Here is a 26,226-nt window from a genome sequence, read left to right as displayed (position 1 = left end):
CCTGTAAGAACAAGAATTTAACAAACCATCGCAAACTCTGTGCACTATATACACTGGTCATGCCGTGATGAGACAGTGCAATCTCAGTGCAAAATATACACTGGTCTTTCTGTGAGGGGACAGTGTAAACTTTGTGCACTATATACACTGGTCATGTCTTGAGGGGACAGTGCAAACTCTGTACACTATATACACTGCTCATGCCATGATGAGACAGTGCAAACTCAGTGCAAAATATACACTGGTCTTTCTGTGAGGGGACAGTGTAAACTTTGTGCACTATATAGATTGGTCATGTCCTGAGGGGACAGTGCAAACTCTGTGCACTATATACACTGGTCATGTCTTGAGGGGACAGTGCAAACTTTGCATATGGCATGCTTGCCTTCATTGACCGGGGCATTGAGTATAAGAATTGGCAAGTCATGTTGCAGCTGTATAGAACCTTAGTTAGGCCACACTTGGAGTATAGTGTTCAATTTTGGTCGCCACACTACCAGAAGGATGTGGAGGCTTTAGAGAGGGTGCAGAAGAGATTTACCAGAATGTTGCCTGGTATGGAGGGCATTAGCTATGAGGAGCGGTTGAATAAACTCGGTTTGTTCTCACTGGAACGAAGGAAGTTGAGGGGCGACCTGATAGAGGTCTACAAAATTATGAGGGGCATAGACAGAGTGGATAGTCAGAGGCTTTTCCCCGGGGTAGAGGGGTCAATTACTAGGGGGCATAGGTTTAAGGTGAGAGGGGCAAGGTTTAGAGTAGATGTACGAGGCAAGTCTTTTACACAGAGGGTAGTGGGTGCCTGGAACTCGCTACCGGAGGAGGTGGTGGAAGCAGGGACGATAGTGACATTTAAGGGGCATCTTGACAAATACATGAATAGGATGGGAATAGAGGGATACGGAGCCAGGAAGTGTAGAAGATTGTAGTTTAGTCGGGCAGCATGGTCGGCACGGGCTTGGAGGGCCGAAGGGCCTGTGCCTGTGCTGTACATTTCTTTGTTCTTTGCCATGCTGTGAGATGACATAGCAAACTCTGTGCACACATTCCACCCGTATTGATGATGGGATATGATGGAGCCGGTGTTTTGTTTTGAACAAGCAAGAGTGCGGAGCTGTTGTTGAGCTGTTTTGTGAAAATCAGAACATTGTAAAACTTTGATTGGTATGGGGAATATCAGTATAGCTTGCTGGTGATCTGAATCTTTGATTTTGAAAAGATTAATGCTCTCATGTTCCAGTTTGAGCCCAGAGTGTGCGTGTGTGTGTGTGAGTGGGGGGGGGGGGGGGGGGGTATGGGGGTCCCGGCAGGCACGGGAGTTGATGGGAGTGGCCCAGGTTGTTGCCGTGGAGCAGGAGGCGTCGGGCGAGGCGGCCAAATCCACAATGGAGGAAATAGCCGGCAAGAAGTTGTGGCTGCTCTCTGCTTCCTGGGAGTCTTCATCTGTTAGTTTTACTCCTGGATTTTACAGGAGAAGATGTAATACTCGGAGCCCAAGACAGAGAGCACCTGCTGAAAATCAGCCATTCATTAAACATATGCAAAATGTCCTTCCCCCAAGGGGTTAATGATTTATGAAGGCAGAATCCATCCAGTATCTCTCATGAGTAACTATTCTTCATGACTGACCCTGGACATTGAACATTTATAAATAGGAGGACATCACAGGTATGTCTGATCCTGTCTCACTCAATGTTGACATAAATTCATTGCAATAGGGGCTACTGGATAGTGATTAAGAACAGGAAAACCAGGTGATTTTCTTTCCCTCCCTTGCCTGGGACAAGAAAACATTAGTGTTCCAAACACTGCCTGAACTCAGGATAGACCGGGTGAGAGAACGTGCCGTGGATCCCGATCCCAAAGGTGGGCCGGAATGGGTCCCGAAGCTCAGCCAGTGACAAAAGTGGGGAAAAAAAGTTTGAAAAATACTATTCCACATGACGCCCATGTAGTTGAATGTTACACATTCTCAGAGGAATCCTATTGGATTGGATTAGATTTGTTTATTGTCACGTGTACCGAGGTACAGTGAAAAGTATTTTTCTGTGAGCAGCTCAACAGATCATTAAGTACATGAGAAGAAAAGGGAATAAAAGAAAATACATAATAGGGCAACACAACATACACAATGAACTACATAAGCACTGGCATCGGATGAAGCATACAGGGTGTAGTGTTAATGAAGTCAGTCCATAAGAGGGTCATTTAGGAGTCTGGTGACAGTGGGGAAGAAGCTGTTTTTGAGTCTGTTCGTGCGTGTTCTCAGACTTCTGTATCTCCTGCCCGATGGAAGAAGTTGGAAGAGTGAGTAAGCCGGGTGGGAGGGATCTTTGATTATACTGCCCGCTTTCCCCAGGCAGCGGGAGGTGTAGATGGAGTCAATGGATGGGAGGCAGGTTCGTGTGATAGACTGGGCGGTGTTCACGACTCTCTGAAGTTTCTTGCGGTCCTGGGCCGAGCAGTTGCCATACCAGGCTGTGATGCAGCCCGATAGGATGCTTTCTATGGTGCATCTGTAAAAGTTGGTAAGAGTCAATGTGGACATGCCGAATTTCCTTAGTTTCCTGAGGAAGTATAGGCGCTGTTGTGCTTTCTTGGTGGTAGTGTCGACGTGGGTGGATCAGGACAGATTTTTGGAGATGTGCACCCCTAGGAATTTGAAACTGCTAACCATCTCCACCTCGGCCCCGTTGATGCTGACAGGGGTGTGTACAGTACTTTGCTTCCTGAAGTCAATTACCAGCTCTTTAGTTTTGCTGGCATTGAGGGAGAGATTGTTGTCGCTACACCACTCCACTAGGTTCTCTATCTCCCTCCTGTATTCGGACTCATCGTTATTCGAGATCCGGCCTATATCCCTAAATAAATGAAGGAACAGCCTATATCCCTAAATAAATCCTTAAAATAACATCAGGCTGTTACTCTAAAAATGTCAGATATGAGAGTTAGTTTGGAATTCCTGCAGTTAATTCATGCCACTCTTTTTCTTGCATTGAAAATATAATCTAAATGAAAAATTGAAGTTATTTGTCGTCTGAAGTAATTCTAATATTCAAAGGGTAGGAAATAGTTTGAATAACTCTCAATCTAATTGTCAGATATAGTGCAGTGAGTAGAGATTATTCCACTCGGAGGTTGTATTACTTACTGTATGCCACTTTCTGTCATTATACTTTTCTTTGCTTGCAATCCTCAATTTTTTCCCTTTGATATCAAACATGAAGACAAAACGGCCTTTGGAAACCAAGAGAGTCATGAAGGAGGTTTCCAATTCATCGGAAACGTAGAAAAGCATCCCCTGGGATGAATTACAGCGAACTTCCATGGAAAAACTAGACCTGAAACAATCGACATTAAAAAAATTAGTTCTGAAGCCCTCCCTTATTCATCAAAACATAGTAAAAATTTCAGGAACAGTTTTCCAGAATTACAATATTGACTGTTTCAAAGTCAAAGAGGACATAAAGGCAAAAACTAGGGTGTACCATACTGCAAAAGCGAGTGGTAAGCTGGATGATTGGGGGAACTTGAAGGTTCAGCAAAAGGCTACAAAAATAAAATCAAAAGAGCTAAGATGAACTATGAAAGGAAACTAGCAGAAAGCATAAACATTGATACCAAAAGCTTCTGTAAGTATATAAAGAGGAAGAGAATAGCTAAAGTAAATGGGGAACACAGGGATGGCAGAATCTTCAAGGTATTGAATAAACTAATAGGGTTAAAGACAGATAAGCATCCGGGACCTGATGACATGCACCCTAGGGTATTAAAGAAGGTGACAGCTTTGTGAATGCATTGGTTATGATATTTTAAAATTTCCTAGATTCTGGAAGGGTCCCGGTGGATTGGAAACATGCTAATGTGATGCCCCTATTCAAAAAGGGAGGTCAATGTAGATAACAATAGACCAGTTAGCTTGATCTCTGTGGTGGGGAAGTTGCTGGAATCAATCATTAAGGAGGAGATGACTGAACAGTTGGAAAGACAAAGCTCCATCCACCATTGTCAGTATGCCTCTATGAAGGGTAGGCTATGCTTGGCAAACTTGCTTGAGTTCTTTGAGAACATAACCAGCAAGGTGGATAATGGGGAACATGTGGATGTGGTATATCTAGACTTCCAGAAGGCGTTTGACAAGATGCCACATAAACATAGAACATAGAACATTACAGCGCAGTACAGGCCCTTCGGCCCTCGATGTTGCGCCGACCTGTGAAACCACTCTAAAGCCCATCTACACTATTCCCTTATCGTCCATATGTCTATCCAATGACCATTTGCTTAGTGTTGGCGAGTCCACTACTGTTGCAGGCAGGGCATTCCACAGCCTTACTACTCTCTGAGTAAAGAACCTACCTCTGACATCTGTCCTATATCACTCTCCCCTCAATTTAAAGCTATGTCCCCTCGTGCTAGACATCACCATCCGAGGAAAAAGGCTCTCACTGTCCACCCTATCCAATCCTCTGATCATCTTGTATGCCTCAATTAAGTCACCTCTTAGCCTTCTTCTCTCTGACGAAAACAGCCTCAAGTCCCTCAGCCTTTCCTCACAAGATCTTCCCTCCATACCAGGCAACATTCTGGTAAATCTCCTCTGCACCCTTTCCACATCCTTCCTATAATGCGGCGACCAGAATTGCACGCAATACTCCAAATGCGGCCGCACCAGAGTTTTGTTCAGCTGCAACATGACCTCATGGCTCCGAAACTCAATCCCTCTACCAATAAAAGCTAACACACCGTACGCCTTCTTAACAACCCTCTCAACCTGGGTGGCAACTTTCAGAGATCTATGTACATATACACCGAGGTCTCTCTGCTCATCCACACTGCCAAGAATCTTAAAAGACTGATCCAGAAGGTGAGATTGCAGGGGATTGGGGGTAGAGTACTAGATTGGATTTAGGATTGGCTGATTGACAGAAAGCAGAGGGCAGGGATAAATGTGTCCTTTTCTGGCTGGTGGGGTAACTAGCTGGGTGCCGCATGGGTCAGTCCTTGGACCTCAACTGTTTAGAATCTATATAAGTGATCTGTAAGCAGGGACAGAGCGCAACATAGCAAAATCTGGGGATGATACTTAAATAGGTGGGAAAGCGGGCAGTGAAGAGGAGATAAAGAGTCGACAGAAGGATATAGATAGGCTAGGAGAATGGTCCAAAATGTTGCAGGTGGAGTTTAATGTGGATATATGTGAGGTTCTCCATTTTGGCAGGGGGATCTGGGTGTCTTTATTCATGAATCGCAGAAAGTCGGTATGGAAGTATAGCATGTAATAAGAAAGGCAAATGGAATTTCAGCATTTATTGCAAAAGGGGTATAAAAGTAGAGAAGTGTTGTTGCAATTGTGTAGGGTGTTGGTGAGAGGACATCTGGAGTGTTGTGTCCAGTTTTAGTCTCCTTATTTGAGGAAGAATGTGGTGGCATTGGAGACACTTCAGAAGAGGTTCACCAGATTGATTCCAGGGATGAAATGGTTGATGTATGATGAGAGATTAAAAAGCCTGGGCTTATACCCACTGGAGTTTAGAAGAATGAGAGGAGATCAGATCTAGGTACATAAAATATTAAAAAGAATTGTTAAAGTAAACATAGACCAAATGTTCCCCCTTGGGGGCAATGTAGAAAGAGAGGTCACAGATATAGGTTGAGAGGCGGTAGATTTAAAACTGAGATGAGGAGCAACTACTTCTCGCAGAGGGTGGTGAATTTGTGGCACTCGCAGCCCCATAGAGCGGTGGAATCTGAGTCAATAAATAGTTTGAAGAAGGAAATAGATATATTTCTGATTTTTAAAAGTAGGTTAAAGGGCTATGGAGAACGGTAAGGAGGTGGATTTGGGACCAGAAAGAGATCAGCCATGATCCGAATGAATAGCGGAGCAGGCTCGAAGGGCTGAATTACCGACTTCTATATAATACATTATAAAATCGCTTATTGTCACAAGTAGGCTTCAATGAAGTTACTGCGAAAAGCCCCTGCTCCTAATTCCCATGTTCCTATGTTTCTGTAAGATTTCCCTTATGCCAGGAAGCATTCAAGCTTTCGTACAAAGTTTACTTTCATATTCTTATTCATTTATATATTTCCCATTTGCTAATATTGGTAAAGTGCATGCTGGTTGAGCATTTATTCACCAATAAGGTAACAGCACTAAAAACACCTCTTCCCTGAACACGCTCTTTCTCTTCAGGTACCATGACCGAAGAGGATGTTGCGCCATGATTATGCTTGGCAAGGTACTGTAATGGGTTGCTGTTGCCTTCTGCTGACCAGGAGAGTCTTCGGCTCCTTCTGCCTACCAGTGGTGTATTTGATGGGTTTACTGGTTGGTCATCAACTTGTTTGGCCACGTTATGAATGCACCCTTTGTGGCCATAATGTTCTAGAGTGGGACACAAACATGGAGCTTCTGGTTCAGAGGTAGGGACACCATCCACTACACCACAAGAACCCCCACCTTCAAGACCTCTAGGTCATCAATAAATTCACACAAGATAGAGCTAACTGGGCTCCAGGGGTATGATGTGCACATGTGACTGCAAACCTGGCCGTACATTATTCAGTGAATCAGTGATAGTTTAGGAAGGCAAGAAGAACAAGAGATTATTATATTTATGACATATCTAAAGTTCTTAAGAGGATAAAGGAAAGTTTTATTGACGCTAGTCAACAGAATAGATATACTGAGAAACCAGTTTTCTCTGATACTTAAGAATTTTTTACTTTAGAATTTGCCGGCATTGCTGGAAAGGCCACTATTTATTGCCCATTCCTAATTGACCATGAAACGGTCGTGTCCAGCTGCCTTCTTGACCCACTATAGTCTGTGTGGTTAAAGGAAGGAGTTCCAGGATTGTGGCCCAGTGACAGTGAAGGGGTGGTGATATATTTCCAAGGCAGATGGTGTAAGACCTGGAGGGAAGTTGTAGGATGTTGTTCCCATGCCTGTGCTGCCCTTGTTCTAAATAACATAGGTCATGGTTTTAGAAGGTGTTGTCGAAGGAGCCTTGGTTGAGTTGTTGCAGTGTATTTTGCAGATGTATTGTGCCGGTGGTGCAGAGAGAGACTATTTAGCGTGGGATGGCAATCAAGCTGGATGCTTTGCCCTGGATGGTGTGGGCTATTTATGTGCTGGGGTTGTGAGCGTTCAAGCAAGTAGGGAGTATTCCATCACACTTCTGATTTGTGTCTTGTAGATGGTGGACAGCGTTGAGGTGTCAGGAAGTGAGTTACTTCCCTCTGAATTCGCTGCCTCTGATCTGTTCTTGCAGCATTAGTATATGTGGCTGGTTCAGTAAAGCTTCTGATCAATGGTAGCCCCCATGATGTTGAGAGTGAATGATTCCTGTCCTTGTCCTTCTAGGTAGCAGCTGCGTGTTTGGAAGGTGCTGCCTAAGGACCCTTGGTGAATTCCTGCAGTGCAGCTTGTAGATGGTTCACACAGCTGTCACTGTTCCTCGACGGTGAAGGAGTGAATGTTTGTGGAAGGGGTGCCACTCAAGCCATCTGCTTTGTCCTGAATGGTGTTGAGCTTCTTGAGTGTTGTTGGAACTGCACTTATCCAGGCAAGTGGACAGTATTCCACCACACCCCTGACTTGTGCCTTGTAAATGGTGGACATGCTTTGGGGAGTCTGGGGGTGAGTTACTAGCCATTGACCTGTCCTTGTTGCTGCAGTATTTGTATGGCTAATCCAGTTCAGTTTCTGGTTAATTGTAACCCTAGGATGTTGACAGAGTCAACGGTAACCCAGGATGTCAAGGGGAGATGGTTTGATTGTCTGTTGTTGGAGATAATCATTGCCTGGCACTTGATTTGCATGAATGTTACTTGCCACTTATCAGTCCAATCCTGAATGTTGTCCAGCTCTTGCTACATTTGGACTACTTCAGTATCTGAGGAGTTATTAATAGAACTGAACACTGCAATCATCAGCAAATATCCTCATTTCTGATCTTATGATATAGGGAAGGTCATCAATGAAACAAGTGAAGCTAATTGGGACGAGGACACTACCCTGAGGAACTCCTGCAGCAGTGGCCTGGGGCTAAGATGGTTGGCCTTCAACAAACACAACCACCTTCCTTTGTTCTTGATTTGTCTCTAACAAGTGAAGAATTCTGAGCCTGATTCTCATTGATTTCAATTATACTAGGGCTCCTTGATTCCAGAATTGGTCAAATGATCGCCTACAAGAATACAAACGGATGAGAACCCATTCTCTCTCCACATTGCACTCAACCAAATTTCCCCTTCTTCTTTCACCCAGTAAAAATTTCTTCAAGGAACTCTTCTATCCGGTTTAGTTCAGTTGGCTGGACAGCTAATTTGCGATGCAGAGCGAGGTCAACAATGCGGGTTCAATTCCCGTACCAGCTGAGGTTATTCATGGCCCTCATCAACCTTGCCCCTCATCTGAGGTGTGGTGATCCTCAGGTTAAACCACCGTCAGTCGGTTCTCCCCCTCAGAGAGGAAAGCAGCCTATGGTCATCTGGGACTCTGGCGACTTTACTTTTACTGTCATAGAGGTGACTACATAGTTCAGAAATGGACAATTCAATTGGATGCAATGAACAAATGTGACAGCTTCAACTTAATGATTAGAGCGATTTGAGAAAAAGAACGACTGAGATAATTGGACGGCCTTACCTCAAGCGGAATGATTCTGGGATATTGTCATATTCCAAGCGGCTGAGATGGGAGCCCCTGAAGAAATGAGCATTGTTGACTGCTGTTGGCTGCTTTGGCAACAGGCAACGTTCTGACATTTGATGTTTCCTCTCAACCCTGGTTATAGCCTTCAAGGTTCAAAACAGATGAAAAAGTTAAGCACCAAATGCAAGGAACTCTCAGAAAAGGAAAGAATAATTATTCTTTCAAAATAAAAGAGCTCAACACAATATAAAGAAAAACAAAAGTACACGTTTCCCCAGAGGAAGGGATACCAACTGCAGTTGGAGTGCAGGACATCATGTAAAGTGTCATTGAATTTAGTTGCACAAAGTTAAAATGATTTAACCACAAAGATTTCAGAGTTTATATCTGTGAATGCTTGCCATTTAATGGACTGCGATAACGACATGTCAGAATTAGACTTAAACTTCACTTACCTGTCTGGATTTCTCCTTTCTGTGTGATCGGATCTGCTGAGGGGGCTTTTCCCTGGGGCAACTGATGAACTCTGACCCCACCATTACCTTATGCTTCTGGAGATCCACAACGGATTGTGGTCTTGAGTCTTGGCTGCATGGTAAAAAAATAAATGGAAAAAATACTTAAAGCATCCTTTTCTGAATCATGAAATAATACAGTACAGGAGGCCACTTATTTGGTCCATCATGCTCATTCCAGGTTTTTGAAAGTGCTATTAATAGTGCTACTTCCCTGCTCCTATAGAATCCATACAGTGCAGAAGGAAGCCATTTGGCCCATCGTGTCTGCACTGACCCTCCGAAAGGGAACCCTACCTAGGCCCAACCCCACCATCTCCGTAGCCCCACCTGACCTGCTCATCTTTGGACTGTAGGAGGAAACCGGAGCACCCGGAGGAAACCCACGCAGACACAGAGAGAAAGTGTAAACTCCACACAGCCACCCAAGGTCGGAATTGAACCGGGGTCCCTGGCGCTGTGAGGCAGCAGTTCTAACCACTGTGCCACCGTGCCGCTCCATGTATTCCTAATTCCTTGTGAATGTTTCCCTTTCAATTATTTATTCAATTCCCTCTTGAAAAGTTACGCCAAAACAACATCCTGGTTGAATCGCGCATTAAAGAATATTTAAGTAATTTAAGCCTGGAATAAATTCTCATGCGCATTGGTGCAAGTGGTATTTGTAAATTTGTTCATAAAACTTTGGATTGAAAGATGGTTCCAAACTCCAGGAATCAGCACTATCGCAACCAACTGAGTGTACAGCTTCATCAACTTGCTACGTGTTTCTGTGAATCTTGTATGTTTTTGTGACTCACCTGTAGATGAAAACGTTGCTGATACAGCCAGTCAGGTTAGCACCTAGATCAGTGCTTGGCACACCACCAAGGTAGACCTGACCCTCCTCAATTTCCCCAGATTGGCGTCGGTTTCCCTCCGATATTTTTGATTGTCTTTTCTCCTGATCATCAATGGTCATTTTAATCCTTAAGACAGGAAAGCAAATTATAAAGTTAGAATTACAGCTCCAAAAATGAATTCAGGTGAGGGGTTTTGGGGTATCCCATGCTATATAAATGGGAGTTTGTCTTTCATTTAGCAAGGCCCAACAAAAGGTTGAAGATTGAACTGCTGATGATAATCACCTTGAGGTCCAAGTTTGAATCTAACCAGGGTAAATTTCAGAAGGCCCCCATTCAGTCCACAGGATTGACCCTGATCTCCCGGTTGCCATTTCAATTCACCACTTTTCTCTCGTGCTCAAATTTCTGTCCTCGGCTGGTACAACGTCCCAGTGAAGCACCACGAGCGCTGGAGGAACAGCCTCATCACATTTCCAGATTGGGCACTTTACAGCCTTCTGAACTCAAAATGGTGTTCAACAGCTTCTGACTACGAACTCTGCCCTCTATTTTGTATTTTTCCCCCATAGTGCCAGCCTGTATCCTGTTCTCATGGTTTCGCTTTCAGAGAGTGCTGACCTTCATGCTGCTATTTACACCTACTCTGTACCAATGCTTTAGTCCTTTACTAGTACCATTCCCACTCTCTATGGCTTTTGTTCCACGACATCTTGGTCATTTAATCTCCCCCCCCCTCTCTAACCTACCCCTGGCCGTCCTTGTTGGCTCCACCTGACCCTACCCTCACCCCCCCCCTTTTTCAACAACATGAAACACATCACATTCCTGCCTTTCCCCAGAAGTCATATCAGATTCAAAACGTCAATTCCGTTCCTCTCTCCTCACTTTCTGCTTTTCTATCAAATTTCTAGCGTCTGGTGGCACTTAAAGGGAGACTATTAAGGAGAAGCTTAACGGGAACCTGAGTAACCTTTTTTCATCCGACACAGACATGGTGGGCCCTGTGGCCTCCTTCCGTGGTGTAATGTTTCTTGTGTTTCTCCTATTGGAATCTCTGAGGAGGGGAAAAGGCCCATTCATGTTGTTACACATCAGGGGCGGGATTCTCCATTTCCCCGGGCCCGTGTTTCTCGGCGGCACGCTGTTCGCTGGCGGTGGCATTCTCTGCTCCCTCCGTTTGTCAATGGGATTTCCCATTGAAGCCACCTCACGCCGCTGGGAAACCCATGGGCCGCTGACGGGAACAGAGAATCCCAACGGCCAGAGAATTCCAGCCCAGATTCAAGGAACATAATGTTATTTATGTGACATAATGACGTATTTCCAGGTCAGTTACATCAGTCTGCTCCTTTAAAGGTTTCACGTAGCAAGCATTTTCGATAGTTTAAATCAAACTGAGTGAACACGATTTCAAAAAGATCCAACTGTCTTTTCAATTAATTTAATGAAGCAAAAAACACTCAGGTTAGTTCTCCTTGATATGAAACCATTTATTCTTCATGCCAGGAGAAATGGGGAGGGTAGTTGTCTAGACTCTGGCCTCACAGCTTCGGGATGTGAATTTAAGGTGAACCCAGCCTTTGGAATGAAACTCTCTTGTCTGATACTGGCTGTAAGGAAACTTTGCATAAAGAGCTGGATTATCAGTTCAGTTTAGTTGGCACAGACATACAGAGTAAACTTCATTTAATTTAGTGCCAGGATGTTGCCTGGTCTCAAGGGTGTTGGATATGAGGAGAGGTTGAATAACTAGGATTGTTTTCACTGGAAAGACGGAGGCTGAGGGGAGACCTGGTAGAGGTCTGCAAAATTATGAGAGGCATTGACAGGGTGGATAGTCAGAGGCTTTTTCCAAGGGTGGAAGTGTAAATTACAAGGGGGCACAGGTTCAAGGTCAGAAGGGGAAAGTTTAAGGGAGATGTGCGGAGTACGTTTTTCACGCAGAGAGTGGTGGGTGCCTGGAACTCGCTGCCAGAGGATGTGGTGGAAGCAGGCACATTAGCACCATTTAAGAGGCTCTGGATGGATACACAGGGAGGAACTGGAGGATACGGACCAAGGTTTGAAATTTTTTTTTTTTTTAGTTAGAGCATCATGATGGGGACAAGCTTGGAGGGCCGAAGGGCCTGTTCCTGTGCTGTACTTTTCTTTGTTCTCTTTGTTTGTTTGTAATTCGCAATCTCAACTCAGAAACCACAGGATGGATTGGCACAGGAATCAGAATTGTGTGCGAGTAGAGTGTGGAGGTCTTATGGCGCAGTGCGTCGCATCTTTGCCTCTGAGCTAAAAGATCTGGGGCTGGATGCTCCGCCGTCGAGATGCTCCGTTTTGCCGGCAGCCCCAGGGTTTCCCGACGGTGTGGGGCTGCCCCAAAATGGGAAATCCTGTTGGCCAGCCGACGAAATGGAGCATCCCACTGGCGTGCTGAACCAGAAATCTGGCATGGCGGAACAGAGAATCCAGCCCCTGGTCTGGAGTCCCACCCCAGGCCATGACGGCCAAGGAAGAGGTGTTCATAATGTGGCCAAACAGGTTGATTATTAACCTGCAAATCTTTCCAACACATGCAGTGGCAGACAGTAAAAACAGGTGAGATTTCTGTTCAGCCGTGTGATCGAAAGGAATTTGGAGCCTCTAGCATCACTATTCGTAGCTCCAGCCTCAATCATGCATGTGAAAAGTTAATGTTTCCACTGCAACCTGGACTCCGAGTGAGTTGCACCATCACCACCACCGCCAGCATCACCACTCCCATCACCGCCACCATCACCACCACCGAGGAATGTTAAGAATCCCATTTTTATGCAGTAATGCCCCTCGCCTTAAAAAGCCTAAAAATATAACAACATATAATATTAAGTGTCTCGGCTGAAATCTTCCGGCTCCGCCGATGGTGAGGGATTCCCCAGCGGTGGAGGTTATGAGCAACAGGAAAACCTGTAGACAGCAGCGGGACCATAAAGTCCCACTGCCAACGTAAAACACGCCACGGGCGACACAGAAAACCCTGCCCCTCGTGTGAAAGGATCCTTAGAAAGAACATCCCAGCAACAAAGCACCTATGAAACCAAGTGTAGCTGAACATTCCTGGACAGTGATATTTCAATTACTACCATGAATAAATGACTTGACATTAGGTTTCCCTCTTCCCAGATGCTGTCGTGTATTTCTAGAAATGCTCTTTGATTTCTTTTAGCTTGTGTTGGTCTTTAGAAGCTGTGCAAGTCACAGAAGCCACAGGAACTTACTGGTCACTTGTGATCGAGAAGGAGACATAGTGCGGGCTCCCATCTATGTATGGAGTTTTACTTTTAACTTCAGTATTAAACACCTTAAGTGCCACTAATCCTTGCTTCAGGGATACTTGACATCTTCCTTCCTAATAAAGTAAAGAAAAATATATTTTAATTCACCAAGACAACAGTAGTATGCAGCAAAACTGGATCCGCTAAAGTAAAAAATGTGTTCGGACTGCAGTCATATACAGTGCTGTAACATTTCAATTTTAACCATGAGCAGTGACATGGTAATGTCACTCTCACGTAAGGCCCGATTCTGGACAAGCTGGATCTCCAAACCAAATGCATACTTTCCGAACTTGAAGTACGTCTTTGCCCCGGAACAATCAATGATTATTTTCTGCTTTAACATTGAGCCCCTCAACCTTTGCAAATTCCGATATTAACAGATTCAAATAAACACTAGGAAATTCTAATCCCAAACATCTGAGTTCTTCCACTCAGAGGCCGGGTGCCGCCCCCCCCCCCCCCCCCCCCCCCCCCCCCCCCCCCCCGGGCTTAAGGCAAATACCAAACAAGAAAGATTTAGGAAACACAGGCACTAATGTGCTATCCACACTATTACGTTGCACCCAAATTTTCACGAGATTTGAGGAGTTGAGTATGTGTGTGTGTGAGAGAGAGAGTGAGAGTGTGAGAGAGAGAGAGAGAGAGAGAGAGAGAGCGTCTGAGTATGAGTGATGCAGGTTCAGTATTCAGGCTAGTCATCAGCTTAATTTCCAGTGGCAAGTCAAGAAAATTGGGCTTCTGTCGACTAATCCTTTACATATATCGAGTGATCCAAAAAGCTGTTCACTCACAGAATCCCTACAATGCAGAAGGAGGCCATTCGGCCCATTGGGTCTGCACCCAAATCCCGAAAGAGCACCCCACCCAGGCCCAATTCCCGTCCTATCCCTGTAACCCCACCTAATCTTTGGACACTAAAGGGCAATTTAGCATGGCCAATTCACCTTACCTGCACATCTTTGGACTGTGGGAGGAAACCAGGGCACCCGGAGGAAACCCACAGGGAGAATGTGCAAACTCCATACAGTCACCCGGGGCCGGAATTGAACCCGGGTCCCTGGCGCTGTGAGGTAGCAGTGCTAACCACAGTGCTAACACGACACAATCATGCCCTGCTGCCATTAGTACTTCTCGTGAACACTGCATTTACCGGTGAGCTGTAGTAAAACATCAGGGCATTCCGTTGCTGGGTCTGGAAGCCAAAGCCAGAAATGAACTTGTTGAGCATGGGAACATTTTGAGGCGTCAGGCTCACATATCCCTGTCCTTTGAAATTAGCAGAACGTGATACCTGAAACAAACCACATAATAAATTAAGGGGGCAGCAGGTTGGATTACAACAGGAAAAATAAAACTGTGAGAGCTTCTTAATGCAGATGCTGCATGTGTGACTGTGCACAGAATCATCAACGCAAGATGCTGATGCCCTTTCATTTTCTTCAGCGATCCTTCCAGGCTGTCTCTTCCTTGCCTTCTCAACAAAGCAGAAACACCGTTTAAAACAGGATATAATATCTGAAACTCTGGTACATTAGTCTGACAAGAATTTGATTTTGTTGGGTGGCTTAAGTGTGTCAAACCAAGAGATAGTCAGAAAACAACACAAATTAATGATGTGAATGAACATTAATTCTTGCATAAAATAATATCTTTTAAAAAAATAAACTTTACTGTATTGTGCGCACAGAACTTGAAAATGTAAGAATCAGATGATATTCTGGAGTATTATATTTCCCTTTCCCCAAGGCCGATTATGGCTGGAAATTACTTAAGCAGCATTGCACAATTGCTTATTGCACTCGTATCAAATTAGCTCACTCTGCTTTATTAATGACATTATTAACTCATTTAAGGTAAATAATTTAGTTCTTTAACAGGACTAGAATTTGATATGATGTGATAAGTGATCACCCAGTTACACTGCTTTTGTGACTGTCAGGCTCTACTTAAGTTCTCATTTATAATAAAGCATCTTAAGAAGCAGCATTAAAGATTTTCCCAGTGAAACAGTGGTACAATATAAAGGGTGTGCTATCTGGCATTAAAATGATCATATGTACTGCAGTTGGAATCCAGATTTGGATTTACCAAAGTATTCTTTTTTTAAAATAAATTTAGAGTACCCAATTCATTTTTTCCAATTAAAGGGCAATTTAGCGTGGCCAATCCACCTAGCCTGCGCATCTTTGGGTTGTGGGGGCGAAACCCACGCAAACACGTGGAGAATGTGCAAACTCCACACGGACAGTGACCCAGAGCCGGGATCAAACTTGGGACCTCGGTGCCGTGAGGCAGCAGTGCTAACCACTGTGACACCGTGCTGCCCTGTACCAAAGTATTCTAACAACCGACAGCACTGACTCCCCTCCTGGGCTGTCAGAAGTTTTATTTTACTCCTTCATGGGGTGTGGGTGTCGGTGGCCAGGCCAACAATTGTCCATCCCCAATTGCCCTTCAGGTGGTAGTGGTCAGCCATCTTGGAATCCATAGAATTCCTACAGTGCAGAAAGAGGCCATTCGGTCCATGGAGTCTGCACCAACCCTCTGAAAGAGCACCCTACCAAGGCCCACTCTCCCACCCCATGCCCGTGAACCCATAACCTCACCTAACCTGCACATCTTTGGACACTAAGGGGGAATTTAGCATGGCCAATCCACCTAATCTGCACATCTTTGGACTGTGGGAGGAAATTGGAGCACCCGGAGGAAACCCATGCGGACACGGGGAGGAAGTGCGAACTCCACACAGTTCACCGAGGCTAGAATCAAACTCGGTTCCCCACAGTGCAAACCACTGTGCCACCATGCTGCCCTTGAACCGCTGCAGTCTATGTGCTGTAGGGACACCTATGGCACTGTTCGGATTGGATTTCCAAGATCTTGACCCAATGACATGGACGGAATGGCGCCATCATTTCAGGTATGTGACTCGGACGGGAATTTCCAAGTGGTGGTGTTCCTATGCATCTGCTCCCCTTGTTCTATGTGGTAGAGATCACAGATTTGAAGGGTGCCATCAAAGCAGGCTTGGCAAGTTGCTATCAGTACACCTTGCAAGTGGCACTCACTGCTCCATTGAATGCTGGCAGTGGAGGGAGTAAATATTTAAATAGTGGTTGGCATGACAATCAAACAGGCTACTGCTTTGTCATGGATGCTGTCAAGTTATCTTGTACTGTTGTAGCTGCACTCATCAAAATAGTGGAGAACATTCCATCATACTCCTGACTTGTGCCTTGTAGATGGTGAACAGATTTGGGGGAGTCAGAAGATGAGTTACTTACGACAGAATGCCCAGCCTCTGTCTTGTAGCCACAGTGTTTATATCTGTTTGCTGATGATTCCCATCAGCAATGGCAATGCCATTGACCATCAAGGAGAGATGTAGATGGTCATTGCCTGGCACTTCAGTGGTGCAAATGTGCCCTGACATATATTCGTATACAGAGACACATTCTTCATGATCAAAAGGAATAAGTTTGTGCCATGTTCCTCTTTTGAATTACTTGAGAGCTTTGGGAGCCGATAGTTAGTTCCCTGTTGCTTTCTCCATGGCAAAGCCTTGGCCAATCAGAATTGACTTGCCAACAAACCATCACCCTTTTCCTGTAATATAAATTGCTGTGATGGTTTGAAATTTAGCATTAGAAACATAGGACCATAGAATTTCTATAGTGCAGAAGGTGGCATTTGGTCCATTGAGTCTGCAACGACCCACTGAAAGAGCACCCTACCTCGGCACACTACCCCACCCTATCCCCGTAACCCCACCTAACCTGCACTTCTCTGGACACTAAGGGGCAATTTATCATGGCTAATCCACCTAACGTGCACATCTTTGGACAGTGGGAGGAACCCGGAGCACCCGGAGGAAACCCATGCAGTCATGGGGAGAAAGTGCAAACTTCACACAGTCACCTAAGGCCAGAATTGAACCTGGGTCCCTGGCGCTGTGAGGCAGCAGTGCTAACCACTGTGCCACAAATTCTTGCACAACTGTACCGGCAAATAGGCACATACAGATGGTCAGAAAATGATAAACGTTAGTGAACGACATTGCACCGTCTCTTGGTTTATCCGCCGATAAAAATGCAGAAGATTTTATAGTAATGGTCGCTAAAAGATGGGAACGATTCTCACAATCCTGAAATGGTCCCTTTTCTGATCTTTGGTCATTTACTGAGAGCACCTCAAGGGCAAGACTCACCAACAGGTTTGCAGAGCACCCGTAACTAATTCCGATGGTCGTCTCACGTTTCAGATTTAAGTTTTTGTCCAGGGCCTTCACGCTGCGCATACAGCCTTTTATTGACCCACCCGTGGGGAATCGGTTCCTCAGACTGGAAGAGAGAAGCATGTTTCACTGAAGGAAAAAGTTATTGTAAAAAAAACCCGCAAGTTATTTTACTGATCTATGTGGATCAATACGACACCTGACCATGCAGTTTCTCACCATGGCATTTGGTTCCTGATTTATTAATTAATTGAATTTCCCCTAGATCCCCTAGGTGGAATTTGTAATGAATTATTTAAATGGTAAAAAATTGCAGCATGCAGCTGTGCAGAGGGACCTGGATGTCCTTGTGCTTGAATTGCAAAATGTTGGTTTGCAGGTGCAGCAGGTAATTAAAAAGGCAAATAAAATGTTGTCCTTCATTGCTAGAGGGATAGAGTTTGAAAGTAGGGAGGTTATGTTGCAGCTGTATAGGGTGCTGGTGAGGCCACACCTGGAGTACTGTGTACATTTTTGGTCTCCTTACTTGAGAAAGGATGTAGTGGCACTGGAGGGTGTGCAGAGGAGATTCACTAGGTTGATTCCAGAGTTGAGAGGATTAGTTTATGAGGAGAGGTTGAGTAGACTGGGACTATGCTCATTGGAATCTAGAAGAATGAGGGGGGATCTTATAGAAACTTATAAAATTATGAAGGGAATAGATAGGATAGAAGCAGGGAGGTTGTTTCCACTGGCTAGTGAAACTATAACTAGGGGGCATAGCTACAAAATAAGGGGGAGCAGATTTAGGATTGAGTTGAGGAGGAACTTCTATGATTAGACAAGGATTACTGGATTATTCGTCCAGTAATGTTTCCATTCAGCTACTATCCCCAGTTGTACCTGAAGAAACATGGGCTGCCTATTCCAATTTCCTAAGTGATCTAATGGCGTGACCTGGCTGTTCTGATATAGATTCCACCAAAATCATCAGGGGTACTTTTTACTTCATGACTTGCAAGGAGCAGAAAATCGTGGGGAACTTGCAAATCAGGATTTCCCCCATACACTGAGGAATTCCCTCCTTACTTCTCTGGGAGTTTCTCCACAGGAACGCCACCAAGATAATATTCAGAAGTTGAAGGGCGCGTCGCATCGCGCTCGGAAGAAAGAACGGTTTTCCTGTCCACACGCACATAAATCTTCACTTTTTTTGAAAAAACCATGATAATCTGGATCTGGAAAGCAAAGCAATAAATTATCTAATGATCAAGGGTGGATGGAATATGTTTTTGCTGAACTATTTTGGACAGTGTTGAAACTTTCCTTTCATCGCTCTTTCTATTCATGTGTATTTTGAGCATCACTCAGATTTAAAGTTGCATTACCCCAAATTTGAATTACAATATTATTGTTTCAATATTAAAGTGGAGGTTTGTGTGGATGGCCGAAAGTAACTTGTCTTTGCACCAATGCCAATCGCAATGCCACTCTGCATTCCAGCTGCATCTCAATGGGTAACATTCTCACCTTTGATTCCCGTACCAGCCTCCCCGAACAGGCGCTGGAATGTGGCGACTAGGGGCTTTTCACAGTAACTTCATTTGAAGCCTACTTGTGACAATAAGCGATTTTCATTTCAGTCATTTTCACTGATTCAGAAGGTTGTGGCTTCAAATCTCACTGAAGGACTTGAGCCAAAGTTTAGGCTGACTCTCCAATGCAATAATGAGGGAGTGTCGCACTGTAGAGAGGTACCATATTTAGGCCAAGACGTTACACCTAGGCCCTTTCTGTCCTCTCAGGTGGGTGCAACAGAACCCATGTCATTATTTCAACAGAGAGCATGGAAATTATCCCCAGTGTCCCGGCTTAAATTTATCCCTCCATCAACATCACAACAACAGATGATTTGATCATGACCGTACTGATGTTTATGGGAGCTTGCTATGCACAAATTGGCTGTAGCATTTCCTACATCATGACAGTGATTACATTTCAACAAATAATTTGTTGGCTGTGGAGTCCTCATGAAAGGTGCCATATAAATTCAAGTTCTTTCTTCACTTTAGTTGAAAGGAAGAGAAGTAGCTTTTTTTTAAAAACAGGACTGGCACACTGATGTACATGATAGTTAATGTATTTTGGCATCAGGCTGCCCAACTAGAACCCCTGGAAACTATCACTGGGAAAGACAAACATTAAACATTGTGACTAATCCCACCTTAGGTCATTCCAGTCAGGTGGCTGAATACTATTGAGAGTGATTCCTGTCGAGGTAATTCCGTCTCACTGCAATTTACTGTCAAAGTGCTCAGCCCAATACATTCCAAGCCATAACCAAACCTGCATCACTTGTTCCTCTATCTGATTATCTCCCCTCTCTCTAAGCCCTGGATAAAGCTATGGCCCATATACAATGCCTCTGCTGCAACTTGAGTGAGTGTTTGCACATAATCATAGAATCCCTACAGTGCAGGAGGAGGCCATTCGGCCCATCGTGTCTGCACCGGGTGGGTTTTTGTGGCCGCTCGCGCCGGCGGGCTCTTACGGTCCCGTCGACGGCGCACTCCCCCTGCGGGTTTTCTGATGACATTTTGTGATGGCGTTCAACAGGAAACTCCGTTGACAATGGCAGGATGCTGCAGGGCACGTCGTGGAGAAGGAGGAAAATCCCTCCCAGTGGCACAGGACCCTCAGGACACATAATGGCAACAGGGTTTGGGCCTCATTTTAAAAAGAAACTTGCGCATTTACATGAGGGAGGCTTCGTGGAAACGCACTCTGGACTTCCTCCAGAAATGCAGCATGGTAGCACAGTGGTTTGCACCGTTATTTCACAGCTCCAGGGTCCCAGGTTCGATTCCCGGCTTGGGTCACTATCTGCGCAGAGTCTGCACGTTCTCCCCTTGTCTGCGTGGGTTTCCTCCGGGTGCTCCGGTTTCCTCCCACAGTCCAAAGATGAGCAGGTTAGGTGGATTGGCCATGACAAATTGCCCTTAGTGTCCAAAAAGATTGGGTGGGGTTACTGGGTCACGGGGATTGGGTGGAGGGTGCTTTTTCCAAGGGCTGGTGCAGACTCGATGGGCCAATTGGCCTTCTTCTGCACTGTAAATTCTATGATTGACTTACTGAGACTCGCTACAGTAATTAGTTTATTTTAATAAAAAATTACGTGCTTAAGGATAAGCAGCTTAACTATTTTCAGACAAATGGTTGGAATGAAGGAGGAAAGAGATTCATCCATTGAATGGGCTAAGGTAGATGAATTCACTCTCTAAGCGGTTAAATGTCAATCCAATCTGGGATTGTTACATCGCTTTCTCCTGCAGGAATTTAACTGTTTGAAGATCATTTCACTCATGACCTTCCCTAAGCTGTAAACTAATCACCCTGAATGACAATCCTCTGCAGCACCGGACTAAAGACTCAGTACGACTCAAACTCATTATTTCTCTGCACCCACAAGCTCAAGTAGGCCCCTCTTCGCACAGTCAATTTACACAGAGTTAAATCCAAGCTTGGCACTTGATCGCCCTCATCGTCCCTTCCCACTCTTCTCAGTCTCGGCAGGGCTGTCCTGCACGGTGGCTCCTGACGCTTTAGGTAGATTTCTTAATTTAAGGAATAACCAGGCAGGTTACCTGATGGGGATGTCCGTCACTGACCGAGTTCTGACTTTCACTGTTGCGCTCAACCTTTAGTTCGTTGTTTAAGTAAACAAACATTACGAGCTTTCCATTATCTATGGTCAGGCAGAGATACTTTTCCTACAAAAAAAAAGAAGACTCGATTTAGACTTGTCGTCAGAAAACAAAGCAAAAATAAAATCATGACAAAACAAACAGGTTTGACGATTTATTTTGGTATTCTGGATGCACGGCGCTAAAATGCAAATACCAAAAGAGTATATAACACAGATTTTTTTTTAAAAGTAGGTTTGAAGAATATACTGTAAGCTGAGGGGGATGTTTAGAGAAGCTGCATTGTTTGGGTGGTTTCGGGTGCTGTGAGTGTTGATGCACACTGCGTGCAAGCTGCAAAGATCGGGATGTGGGGATAGCGTGAGGAGATGCTACCAATCAGCACCATAAACTGGGAGGTCATGCAGCAGAGAGGTTCTGCAGTCAACAGGGAATCAGTCATGGCTAGAATTATAAAGGCCCCCTGCTCTTGGAATTAGAATTTTTTAAAGATTGCATTTAAAAGCATACAGACATTGCCACCTACCCCAGCAGAATCTACTGCTACATTCAACCATATTTCCAGTGGCAGGCACTTTCTACTGCCTTGTGCCACCTCTTTAAAGCTGCCATAAAAGCAGAGGAAAAGACTGTTTTTTTGTGTTAGACACCAAGCAGGATGTTGGTGAGAACTGGTCCTCTGTTCAAAGAGATGGGATTTGTGGAGATTTAAGGAACAAGGAATTGCTGGAGGAAGCCTTGCTGCAGGAAGCTGGTTCAGGGACACTCAGAAGATTGAGTGGAATGACGTTCAAAGGACACTGGAAGATTCGACCTGATGTGGCAGGGAGAAAGGAGTTTGCTGAAAAGCCGTGAGGCGTTTGGAACTTAATCCTTAACGCTACATATCTGCTGGAAGTGTGGTGTAAAGTAAAAATGTGTCATAAAGAATACTTATATTAGTTAGTTAATGGGGAAGCATCTATTCTTTAGTTTGGTGCATTAATTGCCTGTTAAGTAATATTTGATCTACATTGATTTTAATTTGTTACAGTAAAAGTCTTAAAACGGAAATCTTGTCCTATGATTCTCTCTTCAAGTCACTGAGAAATTGATCCCATTAAGTTACTGGTCTCTATGGGGACCGGATCACTATATATCAGTGGTGGGCAACCTGTGGCCCAGGGTCACATGCAGTCCACCTGGGTTCTGAGTGCAGCTCGTGAGACATTTTGTTGACTGTTGCCCACGTGCAGAGTTGCCACATTCCACAGGTTTCCATCCACGTAGCAATTTTCCTATCAGTATGACTAAACTGATACTCACATATGGCAAGGGCACACAAAGTGAGGTGCATACTTGAATGCACACAATACTGATTGTGAGAGCTGTACGCTCCCTTTGCGTCCAATCAAGTGTAAATATTTATTTTGTTATTACCACTTGAAGTTGATGACAGTTCTATTAATATGTGAATGATGAAGCATTTTCTATAACTTATGAAATAATCGACGTGCATTAAATGTATTCAATCTTATTCAAGGGCCATAGTTAGTGAACACGCCCGATGTCAATCTTGTGGCCCACTGAGGTGAAGGAGGCCACATGACTAGCCTAGGTTGCCCATCACCGGTATGTAGCCATTAAGAAAATCCTTTACCCAAATGATCGGCATTGTAATATGAGGGTGGCATGGTAGCACAGTGGCTAGCACTGTTGCTTCTCAGCAAAAGGGACCCGGGTTCGATTCCTGCTTGGGTTACTGTCTGTGCGGAGTCTGCACATTCTCCCCGTGTATGCGTGGGTTTCTTCCCACAGTCCTGAAAGACGTTCTCGTTCGCCGAATTGGACATTCTGAAATCTCCCTCAGTGTACCCGAACAAGCGCTGGAATGTGGCGACTTGGGGATTTTCACAGTAACTTCATTGCAGTGTTAATGTAAGCCTACTTGTGACACTAATAAAGATGGCTATTATTATAATTCATTCCAACACCGCTGATAATGCCCCGTAGTTGTTGGGCATTCTACGGAGAATGGATTGGTTTTGGTGGAGTTATTGAATCATATAAAAAGTGTATGTCCGAAAATTCCTGGGCCTGAGAGGGTAGTGCAAAGAAAATGGCTCCATCATCAAAGTGGCCAAAACCTCTCCTGGTCATCGAGTGGGGTGGGGTGGTTGCCTGTCGGCTGGTTGGGCAGGGCACTCGAGGAGTTAAACAGGCGTCCTCTCTGTTTATATTCACGGTTCAGTTTGAGGGGCATGAGCCAGACTGACAGGGAAAGGCGAGACATCACTGAACTCCCGATGGCAAACCGTGACTCCTGGAAGACATTTGAGTCAAGTTGACATTGTGGAGCTGGAGCTATACAGAGGGGAAAACAACATCGGGCAGAGCAGCAAATGGCAGCCAGTTTAAGAACTTAAAAAAATAAAACATTTGAGACCAGGTAGAAAACGAGAACAGAAAGACCCACCTGTTCCTGGAAGAAGAAGAGGATGCCATTGTAAGAAGAAATGCGAACCTCTTGTTCAAAACGAGAGACAGAGGAAAATGGACCTGGCATTTTGATTTTAGCATAACCAGTGCCATCAAAGAAGGAACTGTCATTGTCTGGGCCTTGAGTGGATTTGTATCTGGAACGAGATCACAGAGAATTAGTAATTAAAGGTTGGAGCCTTAAATAGTCCATCTCAGGATCACTTTGGCATCAATATCAATGATAAGCACATGGCCTTAGTCAGTGGCGTTCAATTCACACATTAAATGCTATTGGATGGCGATTTATCAGTGCCAATGGGTGATGGAACATGAACCTCCACATTTACAAAATACTCAGCGGGTCAGGCCGAATCTGTGGAGGGAGAAACAAAGTTAATGGACGGCATTTTCCATTTGCCGACACCAAAATCGCGAAATGCGATTGGACGGAGAATAGGTTTCAACAGCAAAATCGCGGCGGGCGCCGATTTGACGCCAATTCACGATTCTCTGTCACCTTGACAGCGGCACCAATGCGTTCCGGAACATATATACAGTAAAGCATATCATTAGTGGGCCCAAGCCGGTATTCTCCGGGGCCTCCGTGATTCTTCGCCTCCGATGGGCAGAGTTCCCGACAACGCGGTTCACTTGTGCTTTTATAAATTGTGAAACCGGTGTGGTGGCTGATGAGGGAGAGGAGGAGGAAGGACGCAGAGAGGAGCGACTGCGGGCTGCCGGGCCCGACACTGGCTGGGTGGAGGGGAGGGGGAGGGGCGGCGGGGGGACTGGGCCGAGTCACCCCCCATGGGACTGAGGCGGTGTCCAGGCACGGACCGCCATTACCGTGGCTGATGAGGGAGAGGAGGAGGTAGGACGCAGAGAGGAACGACTGCGGGCTGCCGGGCCCAACACTGGCTGGGTGGAGGGGAGGGGGAGGGGCGGCGGGGGACTGGGCCGAGTCACCCCCCACGGGACTGAGGCGGTGTCCAGGCACGGACCGCCATTACCGTGGCTGATGAGGGAGAGGAGGAGGTAGGACGCAGAGAGGAACGACTGCACGGACCGCCATTACCGTGGCCATCTTGCTAGACACCCACTGACCACCCACCTTGGTCCCTGATTCTGCAGAGAGACACCGGCCGTATGGGCGCTCCCATCACTCCACCCTCGCACCCCACCCTCCGCACACCCCCTCTCTGCCCCTGCCAAACCCCCCCCCTCCCCAACCCGGTCGCCACCCACTGGCAGCCACCCAGGGCAACACCCACAGTAGCCCCCACGGGGACCGTGCAGTACCTATCCCTGGCGAGGCGAGTGCCAGCCGACGGGACCCCTGGCATCAGGGATGGGCGCCAGGGCCAGAGGCCCTAATGGTGCCAGTCACTGATGGGACCAGGGGTGCGGGAATGAGGGGGGGTGGGGGGTCAGGCAGGGGCAGAGTCCGCGGTGTTGACTGTAGCCATTGGACCTGGTTTGGGAGAGGGGTACGCACCATGCTAACATGTCAGCCATTCACCCCTGCAGACAATGAATATTGGAATTCAGCCAGCAATGGTGGTCTTCCTGCTATTCGCCACAGCCCTGGGGGATGACCTGCGGCTGACCGAATTGGAGCTGCTCGAGGAGGAGCGGAGCTTGCAGCAGTGGAGCGTGCAGCAGAGGGACAGGTGGCAGCCACCCAGGATAGAGAGCGAGCCGTCCAACAGGCCGAGGAGGAGGTGCCAAGGAGGCGTCACATGAGGCCTCGTGTGTACCCACACCGCCTGTCATTCGAGGCCCTGCCAGACCGGACATATCATCGAGGACTCCAGCTGAGTGGGGAGACAGTGCGACATATATGCCCAGTGGCCCAATACATCGACTTCAATGTACACCGAGCCCACTGGGATGCACGGACAGCGGTGTTCGCTGCCATCGCCGGGATGTCCCGGGTCCAGGGGGTGATCGGCGAGATGCATATGTTTGACTCCTGCCCACGGTAGCACTTTCCACCGTCCACCTGGATGATCCCTGCATGCAGGCTGGCCATTCCATCACACGGTCCCATCGAAGACCTGGGGTGGTAAGGGTGGTCGGGGGAGGGGGAGGAAACCCCGGTCACCCACAAGGCCTGCCCATTTTATCCCCGCCCACCCCTCCGGCCTGCCCTCCCCCTCACACCCATCGGACAGAGCACCGAGGCAGGTTGTAACGGTGTAATGTGAATGAATTAAAGCTCCTATAATTACATTCGCCCTACATCCATGTTAACTTAACTGGTGTCTAACTTTCTGGCCTGATGGACCCTAACACTACACCTAGGTGGTCCCCCAGACAGTACAGCAGGAGTGGAGGCGGCCTGCTATGATTCCTGCCCTGTTGGGCAGCACAGTGGCAGAGTGGTTAGCACTGCTGCCTCACGGCGCCAAGGTCCCAGGTTCGATCCTGGCCCCGGGTCACTGTCTGTGTGGAGTTTGCACATTCTCCCAGAGTCTGTATGGGTTTCACCCCCCGAACCAAAGATGTGCTGGTTA

The 26,226-nt window shown here is 46.0% G+C and overlaps 1 protein-coding gene across 1 annotated transcript in view; it reads right to left on the bottom strand.

The window, feature by feature from the left end:
- Positions 1–26,226, bottom strand: part of lama5 (laminin, alpha 5) — a 377,969-nt gene that overhangs the window by 26,606 nt on the left and 325,137 nt on the right. The window contains exons 65-74 of the mRNA XM_072515083.1: positions 23,706–23,865; positions 21,191–21,316; positions 18,636–18,784; positions 17,541–17,673; positions 14,484–14,624; positions 13,274–13,404; positions 9,981–10,148; positions 9,121–9,253; positions 8,660–8,808; positions 3,152–3,341 (exon numbers count right to left, since the gene is read on the bottom strand). Of these exons, the coding sequence (XP_072371184.1) occupies positions 3,152–3,341; positions 8,660–8,808; positions 9,121–9,253; positions 9,981–10,148; positions 13,274–13,404; positions 14,484–14,624; positions 17,541–17,673; positions 18,636–18,784; positions 21,191–21,316; positions 23,706–23,865 (1,480 nt within the window). The remainder of the gene's footprint in view (positions 1–3,151; positions 3,342–8,659; positions 8,809–9,120; positions 9,254–9,980; positions 10,149–13,273; positions 13,405–14,483; positions 14,625–17,540; positions 17,674–18,635; positions 18,785–21,190; positions 21,317–23,705; positions 23,866–26,226) is intronic.

This window comes from Scyliorhinus torazame, chromosome 8, assembly GCF_047496885.1.
Source record: "Scyliorhinus torazame isolate Kashiwa2021f chromosome 8, sScyTor2.1, whole genome shotgun sequence".
NCBI lineage: Eukaryota > Metazoa > Chordata > Chondrichthyes > Carcharhiniformes > Scyliorhinidae > Scyliorhinus > Scyliorhinus torazame.
The sequence above is the reverse complement of the archived record's forward strand: the minus strand, read 5'-3'. Positions and strand labels throughout refer to the sequence as shown.